The sequence below is a fragment of the Hypanus sabinus genome, chromosome 17 (assembly GCF_030144855.1).
Source record: "Hypanus sabinus isolate sHypSab1 chromosome 17, sHypSab1.hap1, whole genome shotgun sequence".
In the NCBI taxonomy this organism is placed as follows: Eukaryota; Metazoa; Chordata; class Chondrichthyes; order Myliobatiformes; family Dasyatidae; genus Hypanus; species Hypanus sabinus.
Genome location: NC_082722.1, coordinates 31480579 through 31507843, shown reverse-complemented (window position 1 = coordinate 31507843; position 27265 = coordinate 31480579). Strand labels below are relative to the sequence as shown.

At 41.2% G+C, this 27265-nt stretch overlaps 1 protein-coding gene and 1 long non-coding RNA gene across 5 annotated transcripts in view; one reads left to right on the top strand and one right to left on the bottom strand.

Moving 5' to 3' along the window:
• esrp2 (epithelial splicing regulatory protein 2) overlaps positions 1-13693 on the bottom strand; it is a 35703-nt gene extending 22010 nt beyond the window's left edge. For 3 of the 4 annotated variants that reach the window (XM_059992796.1, XM_059992798.1, XM_059992797.1), the window contains exons 1-7: positions 13285-13651; positions 12967-13095; positions 7209-7322; positions 3161-3275; positions 2329-2427; positions 2189-2243; positions 1676-1786 (exon numbers count right to left, since the gene is read on the bottom strand). In XM_059992796.1, coding sequence (XP_059848779.1) covers positions 1676-1786; positions 2189-2243; positions 2329-2427; positions 3161-3275; positions 7209-7322; positions 12967-13095; positions 13285-13416 — 755 coding nt within the window. In that variant the 5' untranslated portion in view covers positions 13417-13651. Of the gene's footprint in view, positions 1-1675; positions 1787-2188; positions 2244-2328; positions 2428-3160; positions 3276-7208; positions 7323-12966; positions 13096-13284 lie in introns of all 4 variants that reach the window. The other variant, XM_059992795.1, reaches the window with a different exon arrangement.
• LOC132406803 (uncharacterized) lies at positions 12282-14247 on the top strand. Its single transcript, XR_009516243.1, has 2 exons — positions 12282-12748; positions 13647-14247. It is a non-coding gene; the product is annotated as an uncharacterized LOC132406803 (long non-coding RNA).
• Positions 14248-27265: the final 13018 nt, after the last annotated feature.

The following is a 27265-nucleotide window of genomic DNA, read 5'->3' as shown; positions in this document are numbered from 1 at the left end:
GAGGTTACAGGGAGACATTAACAGGATGCAAAACTGGGCTGAGAAGTGGCAGATGGAATTCAACTAAGATAACTGTGAGGTGGCTCATTTTGGTAGGTCAAATATGATGGAAGAATATAGTATTAATGGTAAAACTCTTGGTAGTGTGGAGAATCGGAGGGATCTTGGGATCCAAGTCTACAGGATACTCAAAGCTGCTACACAGGCTCTATAGCTAAGAAGGCATACGGTGCATTGGCCTTCATCAACCTTGGGGTTGAGCTTAAGAGCAGAGAGGTAATGTTACAGCTATATAGGACCCTGGTCAGACCCCACTTGGAATACTGTGCTCAGTTTTGGTTGCCTCACTACAGGAAGGATATGGAAACTATAGAAAGGGTGCAAAGGAGATTTACAAGGATATTGACTGGATTGGGGAGCATGTCTTATGAGAATAGGTTGAGTGAACTTGGCCTTTTTTCCTTGGAGCAATGGAGGATAAGAGGTGACCTGATAGAGGTGTACAAGATGATGAGAGGCATTGATTGCATGTATAGTCAAAGGCTTTTTCCCAGGGCTGAAATGGTCAGCATGAGAGGGCACGGTTTTAAGGTACTTGGAAGTAGGTACAGAGGAAATGTCAGGGGTAAGTTTGTTTGTCGTCGTTGTTGGTTTTTTATGCAGTGGTGAATGCATGGAATGGGCTGCCGGCGGTGATGGTGGAGGCAGAAGCAATAGGATCCTTTAAGAGACTCCTGGATGGATACATGGAGCTTAGAAAAGTAGAGGGCTATGGGTAAGCCTAGGTAGTTCTAAGTTAAGGACATGTTTGGTACAGCTTTGTGGGCCGAAGGGCCTCTGTAGTGCTGTAGGTTTTCTATGTTTCTACGTAAGCGAGAAGCCTTAGACACTGAGTACAAATGAAAATCAACAAAATGTTTATCCTTGAATGTCTTCCATGCAAATTTTAACAGTCCCACTAGAAGTTCTTTGAATTGTCTGTCATTGATGATCTCTGATTGTTAGACCAACAACGCCTTCCTAAATGTTGGCTTAAGTTATTCTGACTTGAATTATGAATTGAAGTGACAGAATTGCAAAGCAACAGCACCGTTAAACAATTCAATACATTGTATTCAATAAAAGTTGATTTCTTGTTTCTCCAAATCCCTACGTGATACAAGTAGTCTGAAATATAATTTCAAATATAATGCTCAGCTTCAAGTGGTCCATCATAAACAAAAAAATTCCAAGGAAGCAGCAATTTTGAGAAAAGTTTGTTGCCAACTATAATTTATTGCAACAGCACCAGGCATCTGTAGGAGTGTCTTCACTGTGAACAGTGCCCAGAGTTGCTTCATAGGATTAAGGAAAACAAGATGCCATGCCAGCAAGGGAAACATTAAGGATTACCAAACACTTGATGAAGGTCATGATATGGATAGCCTTTACAAAATAGGAATGAAGAGGGAACTCCAGTGAGCACATTGAGAAAAGCCTTCTAATCTTGGACAGAATCAATATTTTCAATACAGCTCCTACGTACATCTTTCCTACCCAGGTAGCTAATTTTAAATTAGACAAATGGAGTTAACTTTTTTTGTTAACTGTTTTGACAAGTCAAATCACGTACGGTTGTAAATTAAAGTGAATGCAACAGTTTGAGGTTTGGACCCTTTTCCCAAAGCACACTTACTTTGCTATGTTTAGTCCTTTGAAAAATCGTGCTATGTCTTGGTCGGACGACTGCCATGGCAAACCTCTGGCTCGAATTACTGTTTCACCATCTACTCCTTCCGCTTTGCTGCTGCAAGAGAGCATTTTTCAGCAAGTTCAGTGTTACCTCAGAAATGGCAGTTATAAAATTCAAAACAATCCCTGATAATTACTGCCTCCAATCAAACCAATAACAGATCTTCACCCCCCCCCCCACCCCCAACTTCATACCTCAGGAACCACTCAGTTGCCCTTCAGGACTGTGCAACTCAAGATACAGAATTGAGCAGCCCATTTATGGTGAGACACTGAACCAATGGCTCCCTGAATCAGATTTTTGTTTCCAGATCTAGATTTTTAGCCCCATTGCACCTTTCTAACTTTGTCACACTTGAGCACAAATATCAAGTGTCAGCTTTTGTTAAGCATTTCTTCACTGCAGTTCCCCCCCAGAGATACAACACCACAAGTCAGCTTGTGCACAATTACTTACCAGGGACCAGTTTCAAACTTGTAGTTGACCGTTTCAAAATTTTTGAACTGATAATCTGCAAAAGAAAGTAAAGCTATCACATGTCATCCAGTCTTTGTGAGAGATTAAGAACGCTGAATTGGGAATGTCGTAACACTTACTGTATGGCTCACTAATTAATTGCAAAATAATTGAACCCATGGTGGTCACGTCAAATACACCAAACTCACTGACTGCATTGTCTGTGCTCAACTCCAAGTCTGTGCATTTCATTAAGGAAGATGGATTGATAATCATCAAGAACTGCAACCTTAAATGCAATCATTTATTACCTGCAACTCAGGGACAGGATGGACAATAAAAATAAAAGTTACAAGACAAAAGAACAAGAGAGGGAGATATGGGCAAATAAAGTTGATTTCAAAACCCTTTGCCCTCTAATGTCTTTCACAATTTATTGCCCTCCATATATGCTGCCTGACTTGCTGGGTTCTTCCAGCATTTTTGGTGTATTACTCAAGACTTCCTGCATCTGTAGAATTTCATGTCTACCAAAAGTTCATGCCCCATTTCTGTACCTTGCACAATCAGAGATTGTAATAATGATTTTATTTTCATTGATGTAGCCTTCAATGAGTCCAAAAGTTTCACTATATATGTAAAGAGCAAAAAAAATGTACTGATATCTTTAAATTAACTGTAAAGGGAGAAAGAAAGAAGGTTTTGTAAATGGTGGCGCTCTGCTCCAATTTTGATCACAAACTAATCAATGTATCACTTTGTATTATTTTCTATTTGGATTACACAAAGGAGAAATCTTCCACTTTATTTGTATTAGTGGTTAATGACCAAACATTAGAAGTAATAAAGAACCCCATCTCAAACATGCAGCTGTTTCCAATTCTGGGATCACCATATAGAATCTACTGAAAAAAAATCACAGCTTGCAAAAGTCTAGACACAAGACCAATGTTTAACCAAAGGGAAGGATACATTCTGCCATGGAACTGATGGATGTTTCTTTTGTAGAGGCTGCATCTGGGCAGCATTTCTCAAACTCCTTCTGCAGGTCATAAAATGAATAGAAACATTCCGAAAGCACCAAGTTCTGTAAATAAGAAATCAGAATCAAATTAACTCGAGCTGTTTTCCTCCATACCACATAACAAAGTTCTTCCCCATAACACAAAACAAAACTTTTAAAAACTCATTTTAACGGGTGTATTCGATTTCCAGCAAAGGAACAATTTCTTGAAGCAGATCCACAGGTTTATTACCAGATCAGTACTTCACATCATATAATGGTGATGATGAGCCTGATTCTGATAATAACTAGCCTAGAATAACAACCACACAGGAACAAGATGGAGTAGGTCATAGCAGAATCACCAATGGAATTATCTGGAAATCTTTAATTATTGCCCTAATTGACAGTTTGCCTGGAAGCAAAGACAATCCAAACTTCCAGAGAACTTCCCCATTCAATAGCAAAATACTCTGAAATGATTCCCAAGCAATAACCAATAAACACAGAACAGTACAGCATCGACCCTTCAGCTCACAATGTTATGCCAAGCTTCTAACCTACTCCATGATCAATGTAACCCTTCCCACCCATATAGCCCCTCCACTTTCCACTCATCTAGAAGTATCTGAAATGTCCTGAAAGTATCTGCCTCTACCACCACCCCAGCAATGTATTCCACAAATCCACCATGGTGTCAAAAAAACCTACAACCAACATTCTCCCACATACTTTCCACCAAAGGCATCGGCTGTCCACCCTATCTATGTCTCTTATCACCTTATACACATCTAAAGCCACTTCTAATCCTCCTTCAGTCCAAGGAGAAAAGCCCTAACTTGCTCAACCCATCTCCATAAGAAATGTCCTCCAATTCAGATGGCACCTTGATAAATCTTGTCTGCCTTTCAAAACTTTCACATCCTTCCGGTATATGTACAAAATTAAGGGAGGGAAGTTTAGGGGAGACATCGGGGTAAGTTTTTTTCCCCCACACAGAGGGTTGTGAGTGCCTGGAATGACTTGCCAGGGATGGTGGTGGAGGCTAAAACACTAGGGGTATTTAAGAGCCTCTTGGACGGGCACATGGATGAAAGAAAAATAGAAGGTTATGGGGTAGTGTGGGTTTAGTACTTTTTCTTAAGGATTATATGGGTCAGCACAACATGGAGGGCTGAAGGGCCTGTACTGTTCTATGGTAATAAGGTGACCAGAGCTGATCACAATTGTCCAAGTCTGGTCTAACCAGAGTTTTATAGAGCTGTAAAATTACTCACTGTTCTTGAACATAATCCTTTTTACCAAACCCAGGACAACATGCCATATCCTTTTTAACAAACATATCAACTTGCCTGGCAGCTTTGAGGTATCTATGGACATGATTCCCAAGATCCCTCTGTTTCTCCATCTGCTAAGAATCCTGCCTGTAACCTTGTACTCTGCCCGCAATCGACCTTCAAAAGTGTACCACCTCTCACTTTTCCATATTGAACTCCATCTACCACGTTTCGGCCCAACCCTGCATCCTATCCCTGTCCCATTGTAAGCTACGACAACCCATCTGAACTACTCACAACATCCCAATCTTTGTGTCATCTGCAAAACTACTAACCCACCCTTCCACTTTCTCATCCAAGTTACTTACAAAATTGAAGGGTTTCAGCAACGCTCTCATTTTAAAATGAAAAGTGGGAAAATAAACAAATTTTAAAAAGATTGTTAGAGTAAAAAGTGCCAATTGGGTAAACTAGTTAGAATGGATGGATTTGGCAACTTAGGAGATAACACTGTGCAGTCACACTCTTACTGCAAAGTTTAAACTTCTAATGAAATATGAACAGGTGAGGCAACACTTCATGTGCATATCACTTGGGGTAGTCTACTGCATCTGGTGCTCCCGGTACTGCCTTCTCTACAGTGACTGGAGGACCACTTCGTCAAGCATGTCAGCTCCATCCACAAAAGGTGGAATTTCCCAGTGTCCAACCATTTCAATTTCTATCCCCATTTCTGTTGTGACATGTCAGTCAACGGACTCCTCTTCTGTCGCAATGAGGAGTCTCAGACTGAAGGAGCGACTCCTCATATTCCATCTAGTTAGCCCCCAACCTGATGGCATGAACATCCATTTCCCCAGCTTCTGGTGTTTCCCCCCCTCCGCCCTTCTTCATTGCCCCTCTCTGGCCTCCTACCTCTTCTGCTTACCTGCCTATCGCCATCTCCTGGTGCCCTTACTCCTTCCCTTTCTCCCACAATCCACTTTCCTCTCCTTTCAGGTCCCTTCTTTTCCAGTCCTTTGGCTTTTCTACTTATCACCTCCCAGTTTCTTACTTCATCCCCCCCCCCACCACCTGTCACCTTCTAAATTGCCCTCCTCCCCCTTCCCCACTTTCTTATATTCTAGCTTCTTCCCCTTCTTTTTCCAGTCCCGATAAAGAGTCTCACAGAAAGGGATATTCCATTGAAGGTTAAAACAATATTTTACAATAACTTAGCCCAATACCACAGGAAGAACACAGAACACCACAGCAGAATACAGGCCCAACAGCCCACAATGTTGTACCAACCTTTTAACCTACTCTTAAGGTCAATCTAAACCTTCCCTCCTACATAGCCCACCATTTTCCTATCATTGTGTGGCTGCTACCTTAAATGCCCCTGACTCCACCAACACCCCAACAGATCATTCCATGTACCCATCACTCTGTTTAAAACTGTGACATCCGCCCAATACTCACCTCCAATCACCATAAAATTATGCCCCCGGTATTAGCTATTTCTGCCCCCTATCATCTTGTACACCTCAAAGATTTAATTAAATAGGAATAGTGACTGTAGTCTACATGCCCACCAGAGTCACATTCATAAATCTGGTATGTATGCTCATAATTTGAGGCACCACTAATTTGTTCAATCAGAAAAAAATCTGATCCAACACATAATTCAAGCGAGAAAAGAAGTGGAGCGTTATTGAGCAAAGGTACTGGGGGGAAAGAAAGAACAATAGACCTAATTTCTTTTGAGCCCAGATGAATCCTTGACCGTGGAGGCTGATCTGCTAAGTACAGAGGTCAACAAGTTTTTTTAAATATTAAGGGAAAATCAAGAGATAAAAGCTTTGTGCAGAAAAGTAGAGGTAAAATATCAAATACAATTTTATTGAATAGCAGAGCAGACATGAGGAGTTGAACGGCCTTCTCCCACTACTGTTATATTCTTTTGATGAAGCAAAAAGCAAAATTACAACTTCAGATAAGGAGGGAAGCAGAGCATGAAGTTACACTGGTGGTGTGCTAAGTAACCCGTTGATCAGACTGCACTGTGGAATAACATTTGGGAGGGAATGCAGCACTAGAAACCTGGACGTGGAAACAAAAAATCAGTTAAGGTGAGAGCTCCGCAGAAATAAAAGGTTTGGAAGGTGGGGTGACAACAGTCAGGAAACCTGGGCAGGTATGTAAATAGTCTACACAGGAGAAAATTAAATTGACAGGCATATGCAGAATGGTTACCAATTAGAAATATGGGCTTTGAATAATTAGCTAAAGATCAAAGACATGGAGACCTTGAAGCATAGTTAGTTGTCAAATGAGTTTTAGAGACCCAAAGGAAGGACTGTTAATGCCATCCACTACTTCAAATCACAAAAGGATGTACAGAACATATTTTATTGTGTGGTTTAGGAAGTCATTCACCGTACAAGCCCAAGAAAAAGTGTCACTAAATTTAATCAGATTCCAACTGCTGGAGAAATGCTGCATAAATACCAAATGATCAATCTCATTAGCTACAGGGAAAGTTACATGCACCAGTAAACTATACTCCATTTTAACAAAGGTGATGCAATTTGCAAAGGCTTAAATCCAAGATAATAAGATATGATGCTAAATAGAGAGTGGATCATAAAAGATACTTAAGCAGCAGAGTTTGGGTTTAGACCAGAATAACCAATCGGCCAAAGTGATTTGTTTCTCCTCATTGATCACATATAACCTGAGAGCTGTCAAAATGCTTCACCTTCTTGGAGGCTTCTGGGTGCAGGACCTGTCGAACAAGTAGCTGGCCATCCGTACAAAGGCAGTAGGAACTTCTCCCAAGCTCTTTCAATTCATTTGACACAAGCTGGTTAAACTGAAAAGAAATGATTCATGTATTTATTCAGATCATTTACAATTATTGGTTCACACCTCTCCAAGGAATGTGGGAGGAATCGCAATGCATAAAACATCAAAACCACAAAAAGGTTCTATTGGCTAACATTCATAAAGTACAATGCCTGTATCCTAAATGTTGATCATTCCCAATTACAGTACGTATATTCAGCTTTTTCAAACTATGTTTGGGTGGGGAAGGAGATCAAGAGAACTTTCCTGCTCCCATACCTGTTGGCATGTTCCATTTCACTTCTAATAAATTTACTTGTTTATCTTCAACAGCTATATACCCAAGGCCACTGCACAAGTGGAAACAAGTATTGCTTTACATAACCGTCAAGCTGTTTTGCAAGAGGGCATTATGATTCCGTACAGGGGGAAAAGAAACATTTACAGAAATAGGTTTGTGCTAGTGATAACTCTTTATATTCACGTGAATCAAAAGGGGTGAAGTTAAAATTTAACTTAGCATTGGTGCAATGAATAGAACTCTAGGGAGTCTTAGCAGGTCAAGCAGCGTCTATGGAGGGAAAAGATCAGTTCACTTTTTGCATTCAGATCCTTCATGTGGACTGGATCAGTGAGTCGGGAAGCCTTTCCAAAGAAGTAGGCTCCAGAATGACAAAAGTAGTTCTCGGTGTCATGGCAGGGTGAGGTAGAGGGGTGCAGGAGTACAAAGACTCTGCTGAGGATAGACCATTTTGGCTCACGGAGGTGGAAGTCGGAGGGGATGGAAAAGACAGTAGGGGTCAGAGCTGGGGTCAAGTGTGAGATCAGAGGTCAGTGGGGTGGGGGCCTGAGGGTAGTGGACCAGGGTTTGGTGTGGAGTAATGGGCAGTCATAACACATCATGGTATGGGCATGCCTGATGTCAGCATAGACTCAGTGGAGCATGGGCCTATTTGCACCTCTACAAATATTGAACATGAACTGTTTATATTACTGAATAAAATGTCTGATGGTGGACTCGTTTACTTTCAATCTACCCAAGTGTAAAGACAAGTTACATCAGCATCCATGGAGATGAGGCAGCCTAGGCTGTGAGAACAAACACATTCAATTGTTTAATCTACACAAGTACACATCAAGAATCAGGGATTTCTTTAGGCAAATAAACACCACAGTTTTTGTAGTAAAGCACATAAAACTGTAATGCTGACAATCAAAAATAATTTTATCAAATCAGAACTGCTAGGCATAAAGAAGATCAAGTCATTTAAAATCAACAAACAGGACTTAACAATGTAAAAACAGTTTTAGCATTTGCCAAAACATGTAGTCCCTTTCTCTACATGAAGAAATTAACATGGAGTGTCCTCCGCTACCAATTACAGATGGCTCCACAGAGTCTGCACACACCAACGTATTTTGCACTGATGGCAACACCATAATGACAGTCCACACACCCCCCCCCCCCCATTACAAACACTCAGTGAGACACTGGATTGGACATTTCCAAACATTTTAAATTCAGATTTTTTTTAAAAAATGTCCCCCTCCACCCCACAGGCTGCTCATTTCAACTTTCAAACACACAAAAAAAGCAATGCCGAAGACCAGGTTGGGAAAGAGTTAAAAGGAAGTGCTAGCTGGATGTAAAGTTTTGTTTAAAAAGTGGAAATACAAGTTTGGCAGCTTGGTGTCAATGCCTGGACAAGGCAGCATAACACGTCTGACCACTTTAAAGACAGGCAACTAATCTCCCAGAAACTAAAAGCACCACAGCCCAAACACCCAAAATATCCAGGTTAATTTTAATTGAAAACTTGTCTGTATGAACATTTGTAACAAAAAGTCATCAAATTTGGAAAAATAAATAAGCAATACTAAATCAAAGGACCTAGAGACTTGGTATCCCAAGTAACGTCACCAACAATAAACAAATTAATAACCCTATCCAGTTTGGATTCACTCACCTGATATTATGACAATACTTTTCAACATGTCTTGAATTCAGTTTCCATGGTATCAGGTTTAGTTTTAATCAGTTTCTCTGTAAAGCAGTGCAAAGCCAAGGATCCCATGGACTAACAGATGCCCCATCAGTAGTAGTGAAAGTTCCCTAGTGCTTTACAACAAAGTTGTGACCATTAGCTACATTAAGCAATTATTAGGGCTCACTGTTTTATCAAAATAATATGATTAAGGAGAGTCTCTAAAGGAGGGAAAGGGAATCATGGCAGAGCACTCTGTGCCTTAAGCACCAGGCTAAGAATCAGAATCAGGTTTAATATCACTAACATATGACATGAAATTGGTTATTTTGCTTTATATATTATCTTAAATAAGTAGTGCAAAGAGAGCTTACTGAAGTACACATGGATGTGACTGAATTTCAGGTGCAATAGTCCTAAAAGGGAATACCTGATGATCCCCTTTGGAGCTACTTTGCTGTGCCATCTTGGAAAAGTTCACTTATTGTGCCATGATCATATCTGGGAATAACTTGGGACAGTGCATGGCTAAGAATGGAGGTCGGTCAATGATCACAAGGAAAATCAGTAGACAAAGTTTTCAGGTTAGGTAAAAGTAACAAAACTTTAAAGGAGTTTAAACTTAGCAGGAGAAATACAGATCAAAGAAGTACATTCCAGTCGATGAATTTATGAGTAACAAAAGCATGCTTATGGTTTTCTGTTTAAATCTACTAACTTGAAATATAATACACAAGCTGAAAATAAATGTCTAATTGTAATTCGCTACAAGCAGGCGATGGCAAGTTGAGAAGGAAGAAAATTTCCACCTTCAACTAGGTAAAGATAGCTGGTTTAAGCTGTGGATGCCGCACAAGTTGGAAACAAGCCAGGAAACAAAGGAAAATTGAAGCCACATTTTCACAATAAAATGACTTATTGAAGCTGGCACTATCTTGAAGATGACAAAAATGAGTTTTTATTATTAAGTCAAGATTACTATAATATCTGAAATTTCCAGCTACAAGTCAGAAGTGCAACGTTCATTAAAATAAGGACTTAAAATACGTAAACAAAAGACATTTGACATCGGGGGGGGGGGGGGGGGGGGGGGGAGAGTTTTAAATGAAAACAATTACTAAACAGCTATAAGCCTGTCAGATGAGAACTGTACTAAAAAGTTTTGTAATTTGTGTTCCTCTTTCCCCACCACCTGACAGCAATTCTTCCTTGGCCCTCTCATTTCTCACCTACATGAAGCCTATCGTAACATCACTTTGAAATGTTTATTTACAGCTGCTGGCTCTACTAACCCTGCCATTACTTTTTAAGCTGTCAAAATGGTTTCACAACAAATACTGGAAAAGCTGAAAATTCCTGCAAGTGTTCATGCCAAACTAAGCAAAAGACTTTGGAAACCGCTACAAATCCAATACTTTACCTACTGACAACGTTACTCTCCTTGGTACTGCCTCGAGCCACAACCAGCCAGTCTATATATCCACTGGCACATGGGACCTGCCATATTTCCATGGCTTCCCTGTGTAAGACCACCTGAGGCAGTTTAAGCTGCTGCCAAGATGCTTATCCATGTTCCTCCCAGACTCTCCTTATCCATAAACACAAGAGATTCTGCAGATGCTGAAAATAACACACACAAAATCCTGAATGAACTTAGCAAATCAGTCAGCACCTATAGAGGGGAACAAACAGTCAAGGTTTTCAGCTGGAACCGTTCAACAGTCCCAATAAAAGGTCTCGACCTGAAACATCAACTGTCTATTCTCCTCCGTCGATGCTGCCTGATTCGTTGAGTTTCTCTGGCAATTTGTGTGTATTATCAATGCCTATAGGCCATTAACACTATCCAGAACTTTTCTATTCCTAACTTAAATAACAATGTTTTGATACCAAGTTAGTTGTGATCATTAACCTCCTCCAGATCAAGTCTGAGCATCATCTTAAAAATATTAGGTGTTTTGCTCAAAAATCTCCATCCCCATGCCCTCGTTCCCTCCAATTCCAACACTAACATTTCCTAAGATATTTGCCAATTCTAGCATTCCCACTTTAAATTTCTCCAACAAAGGTGCATTCAGCTGTCATGACCCCAAGCTCAGCTCCTGTTCTCTCATCCAAGGCAAGTTCTACAACCTAACTATTACAACACTATCTGATGAAAAGTATTTTTTTTTATTTCACTGAACTCCCATTAAGCACTGAAGTGATTTACAAAATGGTTGTTACACAAAAAGAAAATCCAATTCTCCCATGCATCGGAAACATTTTTACTGTTGTACCATTCCAACAGCACAAGCTGCAGATCACTCTGTCCAGATTTAGGGTCCAGCATAGTATTCACCTGCCTGTTACAAGTAGTCACAATCTGACCTTGAAATATTATGCAGTACGAGGCAGTAATTGACCACTTAAACCGATTCAAAGCAGAAGCCCAATGGGGATTCCATAAGACATAGGAGCAGAACTAAGGCTATTCAGCCCATCGAGTCTGCTCTGCCATTTCATCATGGGTCCAGTTGCATTCAAGGTGAAAGGTGACCTTCTGGACCCAGGGCACCTAGATTACATGGGCTAAAATCTGTTACTTATTGGACCAAACAGATGATGGAATGACAGTACTTTTTCTCTGAGTGCCAGCACTTGGATAACAAAGAGCTTCAGGGTACATACTTTATTTGCAAGGTGTTCTCTTCCTCAGACTTTAAATCTCAGGAAAAAGAGATTCATACAAGGACCAACACTGCAGTAGTTTCATTGACATGGAGTGAGTTACATTTCTGCTCACTTGATTAACGTGAGCCTCTTCCTCTCATTTCATCACACTCTGGGTAGTTAAACTTCAATTTCTAATATTCAGACTTTGATTACTCAGGCAAGTATGGAACTTTCCATTGGTGGCCATTTTTGTTAGAAACTTCTGCGGTGGATGGCTTCACAGATTAAATGAGGGATAAACCACCTGATCTCCCATCATGAGCGACCCCTCCCCCACCCAGCCCAGCTCCAAAAGATGTTGATAGTTAAAAGCAATTCAATTTACCCAGGTCACCAACCACAATGGAGCTTGAATTTTGTTTCACGTTAATAAACTCCCAAAAGGTGGCCAAGGTTTAATTGGTCTTGTTTGGATCTATTATTGAAAAATAACAGTGTTTATAACGCAAGGCTGCGCCGCGGGGGATAGCACAGGTGGACGGAACGGCACCGGCCTAGTCGGTTTAGCACACTGAAGGTCAGTAACACTCTGGAGACACGGCAACGTCATTGGCTGCTGCCACCCCTCCAAACAGTTCCGGCTCCCGAGGTCTGAAGCCCTGCCGCTGCACACCGAAGCGTTCCCAGTCAGTCGCCCAGTTTGTTTCACATTTCTACGCCAGCCCACGCAAATGTGATTAAAATCTGTGTACGCGAAGCCCGCCTCCTGGGCTCGGCTGAAGGCAATTAAGTGCGAGTTTCCTTCAGGATTCAGGTGGGTCACTCCCAGGAACCGAGCTGCTTCCTGGATTTGCAACACGATTCCATGTTGCTTGTCAACATTTTATCCAGCCGCGTTGGAAACTTCATACCCTGTACACGTCTTGGCTGGAAACTCGTTTTCTTCTTTGGGGGGGGGGGGGGGGGTAATCCGCATTATTAAATTTTTTAAAAATAAACTTTTTTTTTCGGGCCATAACACTGGAGACTCACCTGTACAATAACTCGATCGAGTGGCTCCGCCTTGACGATTTCCTCCGCGCAGGCACCCAACTCCTCTTTACACCGGTCGCTTAACTCGGGATTGTCGGCTTTAACCAGGATTCTGTGTACTTCTCCCACCTGTTCACCGTGGGGGTTTGGGGTGGGGGGGGGGGTGGAAGGAAGGGTTGCAAATTTGCGTAAAACAAGTTGCTCACAAAGCAACACTACAAAAAGTAGTATTTATTCACCGGTGAAAATAGATTTGTGTACAAATAAAAAAAAAGACAGAAAGAGACACGCACAAAAAAATCCAGATCGATTGCGTACCTTCTTGTTGTGTAGATCCACAACTTGCCACACCAAGAGAACTAGTTCCCTTTCATCCGAACCTAGTTTAGCCCCACTTGCACCAGCTGTTGCCCCATACAAAACCACCAGAGAATCGTGCGAAGCCGTCATGACGGAGAACTACAAGCAAAGGATCAAACACACAAAAACAACAAAAAAAGTGTTCACCTTTCGAGTGATCACCTCTACCGAAAGAAAAGGGAAGGGAAGATAAGAAAGTCCTCTTTTCATTAAAAAAAAGAAAGTAGCTCCTCTAGTTCTACCTGATCCCAAGCTGTTTGAGGAGTTGATCGTTCTCGAGGCGAAACTGACAAAAGCTTGTCTCTTTCACTCTGACATAGGAAAACGATGGCTGCTCTCTTTCCTCATTTACCTGCCTACAGATCAGACCATGTGACAAGCAGAGAGCAATCGCCTGGGAGATTCCATTGGTTCTTTGCAAACAAGAAAACAGGGACGTGGCATTGTACAAAATGGAACAACCCAACTGGTGCTTCACCTATTGCTCGCGAAAGAATCCCAACGCGTCACCCTTGTCTTTTTTTTACCTTGGTCGTGTCCATGTAGGGCAACTATTGTTTTGGTTTGAAACAATGGGTCACGTTTTGACACTTAGTTGAAATAGCCATTGAATGTTATTCTACGTGATAAATGGTTGCCTTAAATTATCAATTATTGCGAAGATGGAAATACTTTGATGTTAACAAAAGTCCCTTCAACCCCAGCTCGAGCGCTTATCCACTTTCAAAATTACTTCGCTGTTGACAAACTGGCGAAACTTTATTCCAAATTTTCACCTTTATTATTTCAAATACTACGAGTTACTGGCAAAGTTTAAGTTAGTTATATCGCTCTGGGTTAAGTTTGTGGCCTCTGAAGATCAAGGGAAGGAGATACCATTTCCTCCTCCTGCAGTACCTTAAACCGGCGCTTTTACTTTTTCCAGAATATGCGGTGTAGACAGCTGGCAAGAAATACTGGGGGGGGGGGGGGGGGGAGTATAGGGAGGTCTTCTCGCGCCCGTATTAACATTTCCTAACAGCTAACACCACGGGAAACCGGTTAACTGGCCATTCACTTCATTGGTTTTGGTGGGTCCAATGATCAGTGCAGTCCAATATTTGTTTAAGGCTGGGCATGCTACTCGTGTGGTCCACGCCTGCGCAACTGGAAATGTTTGTTCATCATTGAAAAACAATGAGGTTTTGCAATTTACTTGTATACCATAAAATATCCTTATTTCTTAATTCGAGGAGTGATTTGTTGCACTAATTCCGAAACATTTTTATAAAAAACATTTTTTATGTATGAAATTTTAACTAATCAATGCGTGTCTCATTTAATGGATATTTAAGATGAAAAGACTTCAACACCGTGCAGTGTCCAAAGGAAGCAGCTTCCTTGACATTAATCTGAGATGGTTTACCGATTGAGCCAATAATAAAGTGGATCACATGCTCATTAATAATTAATATTGCTCTGTTGATACGGTTTTTAAATTTTTTTACACCAGGCTCCAAAATCAAAAAGGCATTGCATTGTATCTAGAAGTCCAACTTGAACTTTAACACATAAAAGCAGCCATTTGGAAGCTAGTCAATCTGGTTCTCACTTATTTGGAGTTTAATTTTTACTCCCGTATATCTATCAAAGTTCATTTGTATGTATTTGTAAGCCAGAATTGTTGCAATATTATTTAGGTTAACTTGGAGTTTAGCACACAGTTGTCATTGTTAACGAAATCGTTTGGAAAATGTGGTCACTATAATCTTCCTAGATTCTTCAAAAGGGAAAATCTTCCTAGATTCATCAAAATTATTCTCTTTGCTCTTTAGGTAGTTACTTTGCAAAATTTGTTTTAACAATGAAATATAGTGACCAGTTTAAAAATTTTCAATCTCTACATTTTAGACTTGTTCCAAAATTTTTAAAAAATATATGACGGTCTACTATGTATTTGCGTGATGTAACTAGCTGTACGCGTCGATTGTGTAAAGTCTAGTTTACTTCTGTAGAATGGAATTACTGAAAAGTATTAACTTCCGCATAATGCGGCTTGGGCACGTGGTCCCTCCTCTAGTGGACTCGGTTAAACAATAACCAGATGTGTTTGCCGTTCACCAGACAAGTACCCAATGGGCTTGTACTGTAAACACAAACGGAAGGTGGGAAGGCTTGAATTGCGTACTGGGAACCTGCTCAGAGACCGGCGGGGAAGCAACCGATACCAGAGCGGTCCCGTGATCATCCAGTTACAATGGATCCGGAGGAAGCCGACTTGAAGTTTTGATTACTTTGTATCTGTGGCTTTACAGTGTTCGATAGAACTATTTGTTTAAAGCAACTTGACTGCTACCGCCCAGATCACCATGGCATTCCCATGGAAACGGTGCCACGCCTTCGGCGCAAACCTGTCTACTGTAGTAATCATTGCATCAGACCAGATGTACAGTGTGAACTCGGGCGGTTCGGCTAGTTAGAAAATATCCACCACCTTGTCACCGTTTTAGGCATATTTACCTTTTACAACGCGTGGTAGCCACAGAGTAGTTTTGACAGGGATTTCCATTCGGTCAAAACTTTCTTTTCAGGAAAAAGGTGGTTAATACTAAAGTTTTTGACCTGATTGCTCACGGCGGCTTAAATAAAGCAAAACGAGACTGTCGTGAAAGGTAAAATATCCAGAGGTATCGAAGTTATTTGGAACAGGGTCGGAGTGGGGGGGGGGGGGGTGCGTTTCTTTAAATGCAGTCAAAGATTTTGTCTCTCTGTTTCTTCGCGGATTCCAACGAATCCTGAGTGTGAAAGGCACCCATTCACAGTGCATAACTATAGAACGGTTCCGATGGATTTCCTAGTACGCTCTTTCTAATGAAATATCTAACGTGACCACCAGCGAGGTCTTGGTGAATGCAAGGATCCCAATACAGTACATCTCCCATGGTTCGTTACACTGTCCAAATCAGTTACGAAAGATAAAACTACACGTGACGAAAGTGAAAGTCTTGATAGCCCGAAAACCTTTGATAGAAGGTGAAGATGCTTCTTAACATGTCTCATGTCCTTCCTGAAGCCACGGGTTTGCTGGTTAGTTCCCTACAATCCAAGCAGTCAGCAGTGGTCGCTTGTTCAGTGTCTTAATGTTTCACAATGACCTTTAGATGTCCGACATAGCTCGAGTTTATGTGGCCCAGTGCAATCCTGTACTTGACAATGTAGCAATGAGATCTCAGAAGGGCTTTTGGGATTTTCTTCATTCAGAGAAGTTAGCGAGAATTTTAGAAATATGGAGTTTTTGTGTGTATGATCTAGACTGGGAGATGCAATATCTGAAAATGTGGAGGAGACCTTACTAAATATAGACTAACAATACATAAAATTTAAAACATTATAGAAACACAAAATAATTCCATTAACTAATGAATTCCTGACTTCTTGCAAAATATATTTTTATGAATTTTATTATCTGCCCCTTATTGCGATTGAAACTTGTACATCACGGTCTGAAGTATCAAAAGAATATTTAAAAATTGGAAATAGTCATTCCATGTATTTGTTTCCTCTGAGAAGGAGTCAGACACTTTGACAATGTCTCCACCAGAAATTTTCTCAAACAGCACTGTATAGCAAAGCTGTGACCACTTTGCATGACAATTGCTACTTTTTTTTGTTCTAATCGTCTGCTTTCTTGTAAAGAGGTAGAGTTATTTATACAACCCCACATTAACTACAATATAACACATAGTGTGTCACACAGTAGTAGCTATTAAGCTGTGCAGCCTCCATTTTGGAGGCAATAAATAAAAAGGCAAATTCAGTAAAGAGAGAATTGCATTTAACTAACACAATTGTGTCACCATAATTCCGTCAGTTGCCATTTAAAGGGCAATGTGGATTTCTTTTATCTGTTTGTAACAGAGTTCCCAAACACTAACAACAGGTCAAAAATGGGATGCGAGTTCCTGATTTAAATTCAATATGCATGGAACTTTATTTTGTCCTACTTCAATATGCACTTTTCCACTTGTATGAATATAGTCTTGTGTTCGGGATAATGTGTGATGCCTAGCCCCTATCAAAGCAGGAAAGGCTATTATCCAGCTATCTTGAACTATTATCTTCCTAGTTGACATTTTTTTATCATTCTAATAAACTATATTCACAGCTGGTGTATCAATGAGGAGCCTATAAAAATTATAATCATCTGGAAATAATTTTATTTTCATTCTTTGTAATTACAAGTTTATGGTTCTTGGGAAGACTGGTGAAGTTTTCAACATTCAACATTCTAAGTAAATTTATATCAAAATACCTATGTGTCGCCATTTACTACCCTGAGATTCATTTTCCTACGGGTATTCACAGTAGAACAAAGAAATGCAATAGAAGCAATGGAAAACTACACCTAAAAACTGACAGCCAATGTGCAAAAGAAGGCGGTCTGTGAGAAGACAAAAATATTATCAATGTTTATTGATAATAATTATTGTCAAAGTTTATCAATGTTAGCAAAAATATTTCTCGTACTGTTATTTTACAGTCATAACGTTTTACTGGCATAGCCTATTTCCCCAAAGTTAAACTTAAACTAAATCATATATACAACAATTTTGAAATTATTCTGCGTGAGCATTATGGCTGAAGTCCAGTTTTGGACTTTGCCGATTTTATGTTTTGGATCGATGTAATGGAAAATAAAATCAACATGCTTTACTCACCGAATACCTCAACGCACAGCGAGAAATAAAGTATGTTTCTGGTTCTGTATTGCTCTGATAACCACCATGCCTAACTTCAGTTTACAGCTCAGCAACTGGGTACTCAGTATAGTACTGAATTTTGAACAAAAAATGGCTGGCACATTTGGGAGAAAGACTGCAGCTTGTATTCATTCAATCTTGCAGTGTAAGAAAAGCCTTTATGATCATGAAAATTATTTATTTTCATCTGACCCTGAATTTGAGGAGGTGCATATTTTAGGAGTTGGCATCAGAGATGGTGTGTTAATTCTGGTGGTGCCATTCTTGAATAGATTAGGATACCTGAACTCTTTCATAGGAAATTTGATCTGATTGATCCAAGAGTTGTGTGAACAAGCTAGTTCAATTTAGCAGGTTCAGTGCTCTTAGAAAAATATATTTATTGAATACAATATATATTCAATATATATTGAATATAAAAATGAATCAAAACTCAGGTTGGAGGAACAACACCTTATATACCGGCTGGGTAGCCTCCAACCTGATGGCATGAACATTGGCTTCTCTAATTTTTGTTAGTGCCCCTCCTCCCCTTCTTACCCCATCCCTGACATATTTAGTTTTTTTCTCTCTCTCTCTGCCCATCATTCTGCCTGTTCTCCATCTCCCTCTGGTGCTTTCCTCTCCCCTTTCTTTCTCCTGAGGCCTCCCATCCCATGCTCTGTATCACTCTTGCCAATCACCTTTCCAGCTCTTAGCTTCACCCCCTCTGGTCTTCTCCTATCATTTCGCATTTCCCCCTCCCCCCACTACTTTCAAATCTCTTAGTATCTCTCCTTTCAGTTAGTCCTGACGAAGGGTCTCGGCCTGAAACTTCAACAGTGCTTCTCCTTAGAGATGTTGCCTGGCCTGCTGTGTTCCACCAGCATTTTGTGTGTGTTGTTTGAATTTCCAGCATCTGCAGATTTCCTCGTGTTTGTTCGATATATATTGCAGGGCGCCGCAGTAGCATAGCAGTTAGTGTAACGCTTTACACACTAGCTGTATCAGGGTTCAATTCCCGCCCCTGTCTGTAAGGAATTTGAATATTCTCCCCATGACCGTGTGGATTTCCTTTAGGTAAAGACATAGTAGTTAAGCTGGTAGGTTGGGGGCATGCTTTGTTGGCATTGGGAGCACGGCGACATTTGCAGGGTGTCCTGCGCATCCTCGGTGCAAACAAGCTGGTTCATTATACGTTTCAATGTACATGTGACAAGTAAAGCCGATCTTTTTTTAAAAAACTCTTTATTTTCTTTCATAAAAACAGAAAGTGGTGCAAATACTCAATAGATCAGGCCACACGTATGGGAAGAGAAACAAAGTTAACGTTTCAGGTCACATTGGAACTGGGAAGGAGACAAAAGAAACTTGTAAAGCTGCAGGCAGGATGGGGGAGGGGTTCCTCTGATGGGATAAATTCATGGTTTTAGATTTCTAGCATCTGCAGGCTTTTACTCAATTTTTAAATCAAGTACAGCTAGTTATTAATACATTTTTTCAGTGTAGGATTTGGGAAGGCAACTGAAGCTAAATTATTTTTATTTAGCAATACAGTGTGGAGTAGGACCTTCTGACCTTACTAGTCATACCGTGGTAATGAAACTGACTAATTACTAAATAAACACACATAGTTGAACTAATTATGCATTGTTTAATATATTTGTAATTAATTTAGATCACTTTGTAGAGATCTGTTTTGACTTCGACATGAAAGAGTCTTTTTCTGTTGGCCATCACAAGAAAAAAGCCAAATTAAATCCACTGTGATTCAATGTTGTAAAACAATAAAACATGGAAACTTCTGGGGGGGGGGGGGTTGAATGTTTTTTAGGCACTGTATGTATCATCAACCCCAAATTAAGTGTGTCATTCATTCGATCTTCAGAAATGCTTGTGTTCATATTCATTTCATTTTGAATTGTTTTATTTCACCACCTATTGATCACAATTAAATGAAATGACTGCTACTTCACTGCTCCAGAGCCCTGGCCCTCGGTATCATCTTTGTTCAGAGCCTGAACATTCTGCAACAACGTGGATGTTCCTGGAGCGCTTTGGTTTTCTTCGAAAGAGATAGATTAATGGGTGCTGTAAATTACCCCTTAGTGAACATTATTGGCAAAAGAGAGTTGACAGACATGTCTAATAGAAAATATGTTGCAAGGTACAAGGAAATACACTGGAACCAACCAACATGGACCAAATGGCAGAATGTCCCCTGATCATTGAAGAAGTACGAATTACAGATCTGCAGCTTAATGATATCAAAATTTCCAGTCTCCAGAGGTGGTGTACCAGTGGTAGGACTTTTAACGACCCATGGGGTGAAACACTGACTCATTCAACAACCCTAACAAGGAGGAGGTGGAATGAAAACCCCTTGCACTTCTAGGACAGTTAGATTTGGGATGGCTCAGAAATGTTGCACGAGAAGCAAAATGAGCAGTGAATTTCTCCGTCTAACACTTGGGCACAGAACACACGAGATGGAAAGGTGCAGCGTTGAAGTGGACATACTACCACCCAGAAAGCAGCAGAGAAGAAGGACTCAGACCTTACAGAAAACAATGTCACTTGTGATATAGGTAGAGAAGAGGTGTTTAACTCAAAGTTCAAAGTAAATTTGTTATCAAAGGACATATATGTCATCTGAGATTCATTTTCTTGTAGGCATGCTCAATAAATCCATTATAGAATAATAACCATAATAGAATCAATGAAAGACCATGCCAACATGGGATTTCAACCAGTGTTCAAAGACAATCAAACTGCAAATACAAAAATAAATAAATAAACAAACAAAAAAATAATAAATAAATCAGCAGAAGCAACATCTAGAACATGAGATGAAGAGTCATTGAAAATGAGGCCAAAGGTTGTGGGAACATTTCCGTGATGGGGAAAGAGAACTTGAGTGAAATTATCCCCTTTGGTTCAGCAGTCTGATGGTTTGAGGGTAGTAACTGTTCTTTAACCTGGTGCTGTGAGTCCTGAGTCTCCTATACCTTCTTTCTGATGGCAGCAGCATGAAGAAAGCATGACCTGAGCAGTGAGGGTTCCTGATGATGGATGCTGCTTTCCTACAACAACACTTCATATCGATGTGCTCAGTGGGGGGGGGGAGGGCTTTATCCGTGATGGATTGGGCCATTTCCACTACTTTTTGTAGGACTTTCCGTTCAAGGGCATTAGTGTTTCCATACTAGGCAGTGATACAGCCAGTTAATATACTCTCCACTTCACAACTATAAAAGTTAGTCAAAATTTTAGATTTCATGCCAAACCTTTGAAATTCTTAAGGAACTAGAGGTGTGCTGGGCTCAGGACAGGTCCTGCAAAATAAAAACACCAAGGATTTCAAAGTTGCTGGCCCTCTCCACCTTGGATTCCCCCGATGAGGACTGGCTCATGGACCTCTGGTTTCCTCCTGGTCAATAATCAGTTCTTTGGTCTCGCTGACATTGAGTGAGAGGTTGTTGATCTGACACCACTCAGCCAGATTTTTTATCTCCCTCTTATATGCTAATTTGTCACCAGCTTTGATTCAGTCTACAACAGTGATGATATCAGCAAACTTGAATATGTCATTTGGAGCTGTGCTTAGCCACAAGGTCATAAGTGCAAAGCAGCTAGAGCAGGGACCTAAGCTCACAGTCTTGTGGTGCACCTGAGCTGATGGAGGTCATTGAGGACATGTTGTTGCCAATCCAAACTGACTGGGGTCTGCAAGTAAGGAAATTGAGGATCCAGTTGCACAAGGAGGGATTAAGGCCAAGGTTTTGGAGCTTATTGGTTAGTTTTGAGGGGATGGTGGCATTGAATGCCAAGCTGCAGTCAATAAAGATCATCCTGATGTATGCATCGTGGCTGTTTGGATGTTCCAGGATTGAGCGAAGAGCCAATGAGATGGCACCTGCTCTGGTAAGCAAATTGGAGCGGATGCAAGTTGCTTCTCAGACAGGAGTTGATATGTTTCATCACCAAACTTTCAAAGCACTTCATCACTGTGGATATAAGTGCTACTGGACAATAGCCATTGATGCAATTTACCACATTCTTCTCAGGCACCAGTATAAGTGGAGCCTGCTTGAAGAGTGAACTCAGCAATTAATACTCCAGTCACCCAGGTGATTGAGAAAGAAGTGACAGTTAATACACACCTCCAATTGATCACAAAACACAATGTTTTTAATAGTTTGCTGCATGGAAATTGACTCCCCTTTACAGCTACTTTCATGGCTGTAACCTTGAAAAGGATGTGAGCATATAGAAATAGAATGTGTAGACCAATTCCACAACAGACAGGCAATGAGCAGTGACAGCTTCTGATACTTCCCTGGTGGGGCACCTGTCAGAGCACTGGAAACCTGTGATAACCATCCGGCAGGAGTGTTGGACGACAACTTCAGGCTGCAGTCGGAGGTTCTGACCTGCTGCAAAAGGGGCACCAATCATACTGGTGCCCAAGGAGAGCAGCTTGAGCTGCCTCAACGACTATCCCTTAGCAGCACTCACGTCCACTGTGATGAAATGCTTTGAGAGGTTGGTCATGGCTGGAACTACCTCCTGCCTGAGCAAGGACCCTGCCTCTCTGCAATTTGCCTCCTACCACAACAGGTTTACAGTGGATGCAATCTTACTAGCTCTCTGCTCGACCTTGGATCACCTAGACAACAGCAATACGTATACCATATACATATAGATATATATATACGTATAACTGCTTTTTATTGATTACAGCTCAGTGTTCAACACCATCTCCCCTCTACTAATAAACAAGCTTCAAAGCCTGGGCCTTTGTACATCCCTTTGCAGCTGGTTCCATGACTTCCTCACTGGAAGGCCCTCTGTCAGTGTGGGTCTGAAATAAGATCTACTCCTTCCTGACAATCAGAACAGGTGCCCCTCAAGGATACATGCTTAGCCTTCATATTTGTGTGGCTCGGCCCAACTCAGATACCAATTAATCCAATGGCACAACAATGATTGGCAGAATCTCAGATGGTAACAAGGAGATGTAACGAAGTGAGACAGAATGGCTTGCTGAGTGGTGTCACAACAACAGCCTTGCACTCAACATCAGTAAGGCCAAGAAATTGATAGTGACCTTCAGGAAGGGGGAAATCGGGAAGACACACAGCAGTCCTCAACAAGGGGTCAGCAGTGGAAGGCGTGAGCAGCTTCATGTTCCTGGGCATCAACATATCAGCGGATCTATCAAAGCCCAACATATTGATGCAATCGCGAAGAAGGCATGCCAGTGGCTATACTACATTAGATATTTGAGGAGCTTTGTTACGCCTCCAAAGACTCCAGCAAATTTCAACAGATGCACGGTGGAGAGTATTCTGACTGGTATGGAGCTCAGGATCAAGAGGCTGCAGATGGTTGTAGACTCAGCCACTTCCACCATGGGCTATCGAAGATAATGCCTTCAAAAGGTGTTGCCTCAGGCTGATGACATCCACCATTAAGGACCCTCACCATCCAGGACATGCCCTCTTCCCTTACTACCATCATGGACGATACAGAGGAGTCTGAGGACACACATCTGGTGTTTTAGGAACATCTTCTTCACCTCTGCCACAAAATTTCTCAGTGGCCCATGAACGCATGAACACTGCCTCACTCTTTTGCTCGCTTTTAGTTCTATTTCTTTATAGTTTCTATATTGTTGTTGTAACTAATTTTATGTATTGCACTGCACAACTGCTGTAAAACAACAAATTTCATGACATACATCAGTGATAGTAAACCTGATTCTGAATGGATTTACTTTTTTTTCACGATACACATTTTACACAGAGCAGTGCTGAGGGATGATTCATTTCAGTTTCCTCCTGATTTTCCCACATCCTAATCCAGTCTCTGTGCCTTGATTTACTGACGGCGTGGCTTCCAGTGAGGGGTATCGAACCAGAGAGCGTGCAACTGAAGACCTGTACTCCAGGGTAAAATATGCCTCCAGTCAAGCAATTCCAGTACAGTTACAGCACTGCAATTGACCGGACAGAGTGGAAATGGTCCTGATGAGCCCTGCTCTCCAGGATACAAGATTCAGGATTGCTTATCATTATTCTTCAATACACGAGCGTAAAAGAGAAGAGGATGATTGTTACTCCGGATCTGACATAGTGTTAAAAAAACAGAATAAGCATAAAGAGCACAATAAAAGAAACAAAAATATAACCACAATACTTATAAATATAAAAGCAATCCTATGAAACACACTGTGCAAATAATTGTTTGAGTGTGGTCGTAAATGATATTCATGAAAATCAGGGCCAATCCAATCTGGCTAATTGATGCCAATCAGTTTACTGTCAGTCTTCAGCAAAGTAATGAAAGCAATCTCGATAATGCTATAGGGTAGCACCTTTTAATAATCTGCTCACTGGTGCCCAGTTTGGGTTTTGCCAGGAATGCTTGGCCCCAGACGTCATTAGAGTCTAAATCCAAGCCTGGAGCAGAGAAATGAGCTCTAGTGGTCTTAGGAGATAAAGACAGTGTTATACGAAGTGTAAGACTGAAGTCACTGGGCACCACGAGAATAACGCTTCAAAGGCTGGGGCCATACTTTGTACAAAGGAATGTTGCTATGGTTGTTGGAGATCAACCATCTCAGCCTCAGGACCCCATTTCAGGAACTCCTCAGGCCCATTCCTAAGCCTAAGACCCGCTTCCCTCTGTCAAAAGGTCAAATGTTCACAAATAGAGCCTCAAAATGCTGCAGATGCTGAAATGTGAAGCAATGAACTAATCTGGTGGAAGAACTCCAGCTGATTGCTTCTTGAATAGAAAGGGAGGATTCAGGAGATCAGGGCTGAGAGGGAAAACAAATCATCCATGACTGATTGGCAGAGCAGATTCAATGGGCCAAATAGCATAATTCTTTTCCTATGTCTGTGATTATGATCTAACTCAGCCCTGATGCAAGGTTTTGACCTGGAACGGTCAACAGCTCCTTTCCTCCCACAAATGCCGATTGATCCACTAAGTTTCTTCCGCAGATGGTTTGTTGCTCCAGATTTCATTAATGATCTGATCAATGTTCACAATTCCTAGGCAAGTGAAGTAGTTCATGGCCCATTGGCAGGGTCTAAACAACATCCAGAAATGAGCAGATGAGGCATCGAACATTCAGACCACGAAGGTGCCGGCAACAACCAGACTGTAAGCACATATCCTTTGATATTCAATGCCATCACAGATGTTGAGTTGCTCACAATCAATGTCCTGTGGGATCATCACTGGCCAGAAGCTCAGCCCACTACATATGGCTACAAGAGCAGGTTTAGAGGTTGGCCTTTTTTCATGTTCCAGAGCCTTTCTCCCACCTGCAAAGCACAAACCATGAGTGTAATGAAATACTCCTGCCCGGCTGAGGGTATTGTGATACTCAGTGCCATTCAAAGTTCAAAACAAATTCATGATCAAAGTACATGAATATATGTCACCACATACCACCCTGAGATTCGTTTTCTTATAGGTATCCACAATAAAACAGAGGAATATATTAGATTAGTGAAGAACTACACACAAAGATTGACAAACAACCAATGTGCAAAAGAAGATGAACTGTGCAAATAAAAAAATCAGTAAATAAATAATACAGAGAACATGACAAAGTAGTTGACACCCAATCCACTATGTTAAACATACAGTACATTCCTTTCACCAATGGTGCATGGGAGCTGCAATGTGTCTGATCTACCAAATGCACTGAAATCAATCACCCACACCATTCCAAGAGTATTTCCCTGACACAAAACCTCCATCAGCTAGAAAAACGAGGATGGCAGGTATTGGAGAACACCATCATGTGCTCGTCCCCTGCAGTTGCACACCACTCTGGTCGGGAATTTCACATTCCTCCATTGTCACTGACTCCAGCGCTTGGAGTTCCCTGTGCAAAGGCACTGTGGGCGATTCTCCAACAGAAGGACAGCGTCAGCTCCTCAAGAGCAACTGTGCTTGAGCAACAAATGCTGATTTGGATAGCAACATTCCAATTTCAAAAAAAAGATAAAATGAAAAAATAACCAAAGGAGAGAAAGGCTCCAAGCAAAGCTACTCCTCCATCACCCCTAAATGTATTGGTTTATTTATCCACTGTGTCAAAAATTAATTTTAACAGGAGTAATCATGTCAGCAACCATTTCTGGGGGAAAGTGCAACCATCACAAACCTGTACCAGGTACGTCCAACGAAGATGCATTTGGGCACCTGGCCTCTAAACATCATTAGATGCACATCCAATGATGTCACAAGTTCAGTGCTGAACCTTTTATTCTCCTTAGACTAAAACTGGACCATCTCCTCAAACTATTATTTGACTCCCAACAGGACAGATGATTGCATGAAGTGTGACCAAAAATACTGATCACCATGTCCCCCAGACCCATGTTTTCCCTCCGTTACCCTCCTTACAGACTCCTTGGTCTTGCTGACATTGAGTGAGAGGTTGTTGTTGTGGCACCACTCAGCCAGATTTTGAATCTACCCCCTATGATTTGTCACCAGCTTTGACTCAGTCTACAACAGTGACTTGAATATGTCATTGGAGCTGTGCTTAGCCTCGTGGTCATAAGTGTATAGCGACTAGACCAGGGGACTAAGTTCACAGCCTTGTGGTGCACCTGAGCTGATGGAGGTCATTAAGGACATGTTGCCAATCCAAACTGACTGGGGTCTGCAAGTAAGGAAATTGAGGATCTAATTGCACTAGGAGGGATTAAGGCCAAAGTTTTGAAGCTTATTGAGGGGTTGGTGGCATTGAATGCCAAGCTGTAGTCTACGTTTACCTTGGGGATAGGTCTGAAGAGCTCAGTGACTGGCATGGTTGATTCTAGTTCCCCACTAGGAAACACACAGCTGAAGAGATGCCATTTGACAAGTAGGAAAAACAACAGTGTTCTTTCAAAATTTCTTCATCCAATTTAATGATTTACTTCTTTTAAGGAAGAAGCTCAATTGTAGTAGTGTCATGGACAATGGTGCCAAATGAAATTTCTAGGCCGGTGCATCTGCTTTACTGACTGTGCCTTTACTAAGATAACCCACCTACTCTGACCACAACTGCAATTTCAGAGTGCCTTGAATGCATTTCCAAGGGTGTCCGGGCTACTGTCACCATGGAACATTCCGGGCTGGGGTCACAAGTTCCTGATGGTCACATCTCAAGGGGAGGAGAGAGAATGTGGCAGCCACGAGGACTG